General features: G+C 46.1%; 1 protein-coding gene across 1 annotated transcript in view; it reads left to right on the forward strand.

Annotated features, from left to right (window-relative positions):
- Positions 1 to 6,619, forward strand: part of LOC121445051 (inactive phospholipase C-like protein 1) — a gene marked incomplete at its 5' end in the record, with an annotated part of 45,871 nt that extends 39,252 nt beyond the window's left edge. The window contains one exon of the mRNA XM_041647034.1: positions 6,089 to 6,619. Within this exon, the coding sequence (XP_041502968.1) occupies positions 6,089 to 6,271 (183 nt within the window). The remainder of the gene's footprint in view (positions 1 to 6,088) is intronic.
- Between the last annotated feature and the right edge of the window lie 2,611 nt (positions 6,620 to 9,230).

The raw sequence follows: 9,230 nt of genomic DNA on the forward strand, positions 1-9,230 counted from the left end.
TGTGTCGCTGCCTGCCAAACTGCTTTCAAGTTTCAAGGTTCATTATTCCTAGGGTTCTGGTTTCTCTCAAATTATGTTAGCTGCCATCTTTGGCAATCGGCTCGCACGGGCGGGAGGAGGTAATTTAGGCTCCTGGTTGCTGCGAGGAGAAATCACATCTGATAAATAGCGATGAACCCTCGCCTTAACAGCAATCCCTGAGTCTTTAGCTAGCGTCAGTCAGTACTCTAGGGTCTGAGGAAGAACTATTGGGAGATTGAGGCTATCCTGGACTTTACAGCAAACCCAAGGACACGCTGGGCTTTGTATCAAGACCCTGTCTCAACACATTGATAAATGCTTCCAAACTCCATGCCTATATTGGAGAGAAAGGCCAGAATTCAAAAGTATCAGCATAAAGATTGTGTGTGTCATGGGCAAACCACATTTATTGAGAAGCAGCAGGAATGTTAGAAGTGATACAATGATATAATGCCCTGATATGCCCATACTTTCCTCACATTTTAGGAAGTGGGACTCTTATGGCTGACGAAGAAGCATTGCATCACTTGCCAAAGCAATGAAGCCGACATAGAAGGGAGACCTCAAAGCAGCAGGCTACTAATCAATAACCCAGTGGTGCCAGTTGTGGGATTCTCCCATGGGAGGTGTTGATCAGGGGGACTTCAGAGGTCCCCAGATAGTACAGGCTCCTCTCAGTCTCCTTGTTGTCATCAGGAGCTAGAGGACAGACCCCATTGCTAATGACACCACACAGCTCAGTTGTAAGATACAGAGGGAGCAGACTGGCCCGGAGCTGGAAATGTCCTTCCTCTCTTGATGTGGGCTTCCCCTCTGTATGCTGTGAATACCATTGGTTAATAAAGAAACTGTCTTGAGCCTATAGCGGAGCAGGGCAGAACAGAGCTAGGTGGGGAAAACTAAACTGAATGCTGGGAGAAGAAGGCGGAGTCAGGAGAAGCCATGGAGCTGCCACCAGAGACAGACATGTTGGAACCTTGTAGATAGGCCATGAGCCTTGTGGTAAAATATAAAATACTGGAAATGGGTTAATACTAGATGTAAGAGCTAGCTAGAAATATACTTAAGTGATTGGCCAAGCAGTGATTTAAATAATGTAGTTTCTATGTGATTATTTTGGGAGTCTGGTCAGCTGGGGAAACAAGCAAGCGGCCTCCCTTCCTGCTACACTCTCTTCTAGTTAACTTTCAAAGTGCGAGAAGATTCGATAATGGCAGGTGGAAGAGAAAAGGCATTAATGGTCTCACCCAGCTGCAAACCCTGTGAATTATAAAACTCACCTTCCGGGCATGATGTGCTCATATAGAATAGAGTAGCCCAAGCTCTGAGACCCGACCTGCAGACGGAATCCCACGAGGAGTACGGAAACCTGCAAACGCAGTCAACAGCCCATGCACAAAAGTTTCCCCTGATTGTCTGTGTTTACACCCATAGATAAAAGCTGCTCTCAGCCCTAACCAGTGAGTCTTCCTTTTCCATGAATGGTAGTCAATGTAGAGACTGTCACTATCCAAGACACTGAGAATAAAGGGTTGTTGAGGATTCAGCCCTCAATATGATAGGCTAAGGTTCAGAGGACACTGGGAAATATTGGGTAGAAGGAATATGAGAGCTAGGATATATGGAGATAATAATTTCAAAGTGCTGTCATCCAGGCACAACACGACCATTGCAATCACAAACCCACACAGCGTAGAGATAGCTTCATTGTTTCCGTGTGTGGCTGTGTACGTGGAAGGGTCTTTCCGTTCCCAGAGTTCTCATTGGCTGCTTTACATATTTGTGGTGCACTCTGGGACAGCCCGCACGTTTCCTTCCCGTGTGGTAGAGGCACTGGACACCCCATCTTCCTTTGCGCTTGTGAACTGGCACCGCAAGGGAGGTGCAGTTCCTGGGAAAGGTGGGCGTGGGCGAGCCATGCATGCCTTCGGATAGCGACTCTGCCAGATTGCAGCTGAAGCTATCCTCAAACACTAGAGTAGACTGATTTTTGCTAAGAGAGGTAGGAAAAACAAAATTCCTAAGTATCCTCTGAAAGATTACGAAACACAGACGAACTGAGGATTTATATTTAGAATTCCGGTTACCTTGATGCATGCAGTATCATGAGATTAAAGACACGTGATGTCATGCTTAGAATACTCAGTTTTCAAGTCATCTTGGCTACCGTGTCCTGATAGAATTTTACTGACACTCATCCGCTTGTGAATCCCAAGCTTATATTAGCGAATGAGAGAGCAGGAAGGCATCCTAAGGACTAACATTGTTACAGTGACTCAAAGGGGAAAAGCTGTGATGATACGGTAGTCTACAGTCCAAATCCTGCTGGGTATTTCCTTATTTTTAGGCAATTTACTTTAATTGCAATTAGTATAGTTAAAGGTACTTTACCAGGTATGTCTAATTTTGTTTTTCGATATGCATTACCTGTCATTAGTTTTTAGCTTCAGCTTCTTAGAATGATCTGTTATGATTGCCCGTGTTTCCAACGGTCACTTTCTCAGAATGTTGGACTTGCTATGCAGCCTTATATTCAGAAGCCAAATAGGCATGAAGATGAGTGGGGCGAGCCTCTCAGAGCTGTTCTCTGTATCCCCGTCAGCATCAGCACACCCGAGTACCCCATGCTGCTCTCACGCTCCTTTGGACTAAAGTGGCTTCCTTTGCCCCTCTGAGCCGTGACTTCTCACCAGCTTTCTGACAGAAGAGGGAGCGGCTGCTTGACATTTCTCTCAAGTTGAGCATTCTGGGGTCAAACGGTGCCTTAATTTTGCATTCTATGCCGTGACAATCCCAGATCATTTTAGTGTAACAGGAAGCATTTCGATTTATAAGCCACTAAGAAAATAAATTCTCTAGACTTCACTTTCTCTTCTTCCTCCAAAAGCCCTGTCTGAAGAGGATAGAATGAAAACATTCTTTGAAATGCCTCATTGGTTGTGCCTTAACTGTATATTCTACAAGACTCTTTTGCCTGAGACAGTTTGGAGGAGATGCTCCAAGGACAGAGATGTTGGAAGGAAGGAGATCTGGTCTGAGCTGGTTGTTGTTTGTGACGGGGTGGAGAAAGGCGCAGCCAGCTGGTTAGGGGAAATGGCTGAGCCCCAAATCGGAGAAATCACCTAAGAGACTTGCCTGAATGGGGGTCCTTAGCAGGACACATCAGCTCTGTACAGTTTTCTAGAATAAGAAACTGAATTTCTCTTCTGCCTCTGATGTCTCACATGGGAAGATCCAAAGGGAAAAAGTCAGTGTGTGCTTCCTTGAGCCACAGAACAGAAACCCTAATCCTAGCTTCTTGAAACAATGAAACCCAAGCTTCACTAGCTAGTCATTTAATAATTGTTTGTTTTCTTCTGCCAGTGCCTGTCATCGCCTGGGCTGTCGGGAGATGATGGGGGTCTGTCCTTGTCCACTGGTACAAACTGTTTTCCCCGACTGGCCATTGTTTTCTAGAGAGACTGGCTTCTGTTCACCAGAGCTGGCACAGGCTGGCCCTCAGGCTTGGATGCCACTTCGCAGAACCGGTGCCTTGGCAGTGGGCTGATTAAAATGCGTGTCATAAGCCGCTGTGGGAATGGGCGTGAGAGCGTGTTTGGCATTCACACCACCGAGACCGATAGCTGTGTGTGCTTCATTTTTCTCTTATGTGACTGCAAAGTGTGCCAGCTTGCTTTAAAAATGTCTGATGATCGTTTCGAGTCTGAGCCTAAAGGGTTGTAAGCAAAACTGGAAATAATCTCACATGCAGTCGCATCGTTAATAAAGCGTGTTTATAAAGGGATTTTTCCAGTTTTAAAAAACGCTATCCGTATACACCGCTTTGCAAAACAGTCGCTTGCAGGTGCATTTTAAGTATGCCCCTCAAGTCTCTATTGCGAGATAGTTGCGAGTTATTTATGGAGGCCATAGGGGAGCCTAACTGCTTTTGAGATCATTTTATAGCAGTTTATTGGTGATCATTAAATCGCAAACAGCTTTTCAACCTGGGTTCTTCAATCTTCGAGCTGCCAGGAAGGCCCCAAGTCATTCTCAGTTCCTTCGCAGGACATAAAAGCCCACAGTGCATTTGGTGGGAGGCTCTCTGACAGGGCCCCCACCTGGGTCTTCTCGCTGTATCCTGCATCCCTGGCCCCTCGTCCCCTCTGTAGATTCTGTTAGTGCCCCGTGGGCGGTCATGTTCTTCTGTCTCTGTTGTGGCGTGGACAGCCGTTGAACAGGTGGCTTCACTGTGTGATTGTGTAAACAGAAGAGTGTATGATTTGTGCTCGAAAGAGGCCGTACCTTGTAGTGGCAATGACCACAGACCTTTGAACAAGCTGTAGATCCACCACCGAGGGGCTGCGTGACTCTGGAAAAGGTGGTCCCTCTGGCGCTGTCTTATAATAGGTAATCTGGAGTTCATGAAAATATCTGTCACCTGGAGTGTGTGACAACTGAGTGATTCTGCCCAGAATAGAATATTCCCTGCACAGAGTAGGCCCTTTGTGTGTTCTGTTATCTTTACTTAATAATTGCATTTTACCGGTTTTATAAGTGGCTTCAATATTCAGGGTCTTGGGGGCAGGGGTGCTTTGTCCAGCATTCTGTTAAGAGAATTACCCAGTTCCAGGAATGTTGTGAATATGTTCCCCTCAGGGAATGAGTCTCTGACTGTGTGGGAAGGGGCACGGGGCCTGGAGGGAAAGACAAGACTTTGGGTGGCTGTGACCTTGTGCCCGAATGGAAGCTCACCACACTCAGACTCCCTTCTCCTCACACGGAGGTCTCATCTCCACAGCCTCCGAGTTTGCTTCTAAAACCCTAGGCCATGGTTTGGGCAACTGAAGGCAGTCCATTTTAACACAAACGGTACTCACAGGGCAGCCGGTTCATATGAGAGGTTGAGGGGGAGCTTAACTGTCTCTACAACGGGTTAGGATCAGCAACTAATTTTATGGGTTTTGAGAAAATAAATATTCTAAGGCATTTTCTTAGCAGGTAGTCTATACACTTTAAGAAGATGACATTCATAAAATTAAAGAAAGGTTGCTTTTCATCGCGGATTGCTTGCTCTAATAGGCTATTATCCCCTCTCTGAGTGAGCCCGAGCTGGATAGAATGCTCCAGCAGTCATTACTGCCCCCACACTCTCCCATATCATCCCTCACCATTCCGGGGTCGCGCTTGCCTATGCTGCTGTGGGAAAGGGAGGAGAAGGGGGAGGTTACTTCCTCTTTGATCTGTGCACCACAGAAACACACTCCCTCTTCTGCACACTTCTGTAGCCCTTCAGGCCCTGAGCCGATAGGGGGCATCCACTTAAACACTGTAATAATAAACTCATTTCAAAAAATAAAAGTGTAGGTCCTGCTTTCTTCTGACACATTGACGCAAATGGCAGCCAGCGTGTCCCAGAAACCTCTCCGTGCTTTTTATTTTGATGGACGTGCGGTGCCTTGAGAAACGTCTGTCCCTTACCAGACGGAAACATTGCCCTCAGTATGCAGAAGCGCACAGAAGGGATGTGTGTAGGTCACAAGACACCAACAGGAGCTGGCAGCGATAACCCGATCGGTTAAAAGCCAGCCCAGCAGGCACGAGACTGCGTGCGTGCGTGCCTATGTGCGTGCGTGTGTGCGTGCGTTCCATCGCGGGATGCTTCGCTTTGTGCTGTTTAATCTGACAAGCCAGTTTGCTTTTCAGTTTTATGGAAGAACATCTCTCTTCATCTTCTCCTAGAAATCTTGGCCTGACTAGGCAGGAACTTTAAAGGTGAGCAAAGTCTCCGACTATGGTTGGAAGGTTCAAGGGCCCTCTGTGTCCACACGAAGTCTCCCCTACAGGAATCCCAAGGAGCAGCCAATGAAAGGGAGCTGGGGGGGCGGGTTAGGTTTGAGATTCTAGAACCCAAGAGCCAATCCCTCCAATCACGGTGGAAAATAAACGCGGATATAACCCTGGAGAAAGAAGCGCAAAGGTCTGGGTCTCTTGCGTCCTTCGCCAGCATCCCGACAAGAAAGGGAGCAGCGTTGCTCCATGAGCCCGGTCCCTAACCTTCTTCTTCTCTGTGTCCACCTGTCTGCAGGGACAAGGAGACTTGCTGAAGAATGCCAAGAACGAGGCTATAGAGAACATGAAGCAGATCCAGCTGGCCTGTTTGTCCTGTGGCCTGAGTAAAGGCCCTGGCGCTGGCCCCGAGGCCAAGGGCAAGCGCAGCCTGGAAGCCATAGAGGAGAAGGAGAGCGGCGAGGAGAACGGGAAGCTGTGACCGAGGCCGGGCGCATGCGCACCACAAGGACTCCGCTGTCTCATTCTTGCCTTTTCGTTTTGTTTTTACGTTCTTCAGACGTTCACAGAGATGATGCCCTCCATGGGGTGCTGTACATAAACATATATTTTCACAGTGCCAGCATTTTTCTGTAGTTAATTTATCTAAGCTAAAATTGTTCGTAGCACTGTTGTAAACGCTGAGCTGTATGAGTAGACCCGTGTGTGTGGCTGCCTGTGTGCACGTGAGTGTGTGCGCGCGTGTGTGTGCACGTGAGTGTGTGCGTGCTTACGTGCGTGTGTGTGAGTATATCTATGTGTGACTGTCTGCGCATGTGCACATGCGTGCATGCGTGTGTGTGCCTATGTGTGGCTGCTTGTGCGCATGTGCACGTGTGTGTGTGTGTGTACCTATGTGTGGCTGCCTTGCACACGTGCGTGTGTGCGTGCGTAAGAGAGAGAGAAGTTCTGTTAAAATATATTCTCTGTCGCAGTATTGGTTTTAGTAAGTTATTCTTTATGATCATCTGGAGACAGTTGATAATCTAAAATAATAGTGAGCACTTAGTGTAACCCATCGCTCTGGTTAGTTTTAGCTCTGTCTTTGAGATTTAATTAATTTGGGGATTTTAGCACAGCTTATTACTGAAGAAAGCCAAATGTATCAAAGCAAGGATGTTTTTATAGATTTTAAATAGAGATTTTAAAATGGCAGTAGAAATTAAAGCGGATGAATCAATTTTCAAATCAGAATTCTGGGCAGACGAATTCACTTCTTCGTTCAGCAAAGTCTTTAAAATATTTATTAAATGAAATCGAATTTAGGATTTAGTCTCTGTAGATGTTTACTAAGCATGTGGCTTTGGTTGAAAAGCTGACCACAGCGAATCGGTAGCCACCAGGCGGGACTCTGAGACGCACCCAGTGTCTGCGGTGATGGGACCGTTGAAGGGACAGTAATGGAGTCAGGTGTGATATTTCCAGGTTTGCCGGGCGGGAGTGCGGCGTTCATTCGCTGTGACTGGAAGCGGGCAGATGCGCGTGTTTGGACAGGATTGGATTGAGTATCGGGTACTAAATTTAAATATAAAGACATTGTGCAAACAGTATCCTTTTGTCATGTTGAGCGGACATAAATTCTGTAAGTCAGACATCATCTTTATGATGATGTGATAGCTAATTCAATGGCATGCATGGGATAATCGTAACGCATACAGTAAAATTCATAAAGAAGGAAGTGGCTGATGAGGGTGCATTTATAATTATATCTAGATAATTTCACCCTAATGTCTTCATAAACCTCTTAAATGTAATGTTCATTCATCACCACCAACAGAACTAGATGTTCTATGGTTATGAAAGAATATATTTATTTAAAACATTGCTTTTATTTTGAAAAGCTTCTTAATTAATTTGATTGACAAATATGCTAATTTGGGGGAGCCTAGAGAAGATAATTGTTGAAATTTTGCAAATATGAACATCCTCTATAGCTACTGTGTTATTTCTGACTTCTTAATACTACTATGTTCTTGTCGCACATTGCCGAAAGAGTAAAGATATCAAAACATGGATTTTTTTTTGTTCTCCTTTTTTGTGACTTTATTGAAAACGTGAAGGTCTTGTTACGTGAAAATGTTAGCAGGTATATACTGTTTCCACAGACCAGTCATGATAAAATCTCTCACTGGGCTGAAACCAGGCACTTGGGGAGGTGGCTGGGTTCATCTGAGGACCAAGTTCTAAGAGTGCTGTGGCCGCCTGAAAGAATCTCTCTGCTGTCCACACTTGACCTGCTGTGAGAGGGATCAGAGGGAGAGCCGTGTGATTCTGTACGATGAAAGATAAATACTACCGACAGAGACGGGATCAGCCAGCTGGACCTTGCTCGGCGTCTCCAATCCTGTTTGGATCAATCCATGCCTTGCAGGTAATAAAGTTGGGTGGCAAAAACATAGAATACTTATATTTTCTTTGCTTTGCTTTGGGGGATCAAACCTAGTTCATCCCGTTCATCCCCAAGCTCCATTCATACTTAGCATCTGTCTCCGTCTTCCTGAGAACATGCTGGCGATTCTGTGACCGTGATATTCATAGGGCCATTGTCAACACCTTTTTATCCATTCTCTGGGGACCTCTGCTAGTGAGGAAGTAGGGCACAGTTCAGGAAGGAACGTTCTAGCTGCCAAGAGGATGATGCCCTTGTGGCAGTAGACCGAAATGCATGGGGACACACAAGCTTTGTGGGTATTCACGCGGCACATTTTCTACCGTGTACAAATGTCTGTCTCCATCGTAGCCTTGAAGCGCCATACAGAAAACCACTTTACCTGTAGTATTAGGACAAATATTTAGAATGCAGCTCCAGGATTATATTGGGGCAGTAACATGGCAGTTGAATGTTCTCCTTCCAGATCTGTGACATCACTAGCCCTACCTGGGTATTTAGCCAGGTTTCCAGGACCAGGCATGGTTTCCCTCATGTCGAATGGGTATTAAGCCCTGTCGAGAGCTGATGGCTGCTTCTAATCATGCTATGGTGGTCACTGTGGCTCATATGCATCATAGCTGGTTAGGACTGATGGGTTAGCCCCTCCTGTGGAAGCTTGCATGACTCCTTCTAGTCAATGAAAGCTAGTCCTCATGGAGGAAGGAGGTGTTTAGGTCTATCCAAGCTCAGGGGTATTGGGCCCTGGGTCTGACGTGAATGGTGTTTTCACCAATGGGTACTTACCTTCCACCTCTGTGGGGGCAACCACAGCCAATAGAAACAACTTGTGTTTGGGGGAATCTCTTGATTCACAAGAGAGCTTCTTCTCGCGCCTGGTGTTGGGGCTTTTGTTAGATGGTCTTTGGTTCTTGGAGCATTGCCAGGCAAGATGGGAAAATTTCATTTCAACTATGTATGTATGTGTTTATATGGAAATGCATGTGTTGTTGGTATTTTTAGGCAGAGGGTA

The sequence above is a fragment of the Microtus oregoni genome, unplaced genomic scaffold, assembly GCF_018167655.1.
Source record: "Microtus oregoni isolate MIOR12 unplaced genomic scaffold, Mior012 000154F_ref0000087, whole genome shotgun sequence".
Taxonomy (NCBI): domain Eukaryota; kingdom Metazoa; phylum Chordata; class Mammalia; order Rodentia; family Cricetidae; genus Microtus; species Microtus oregoni.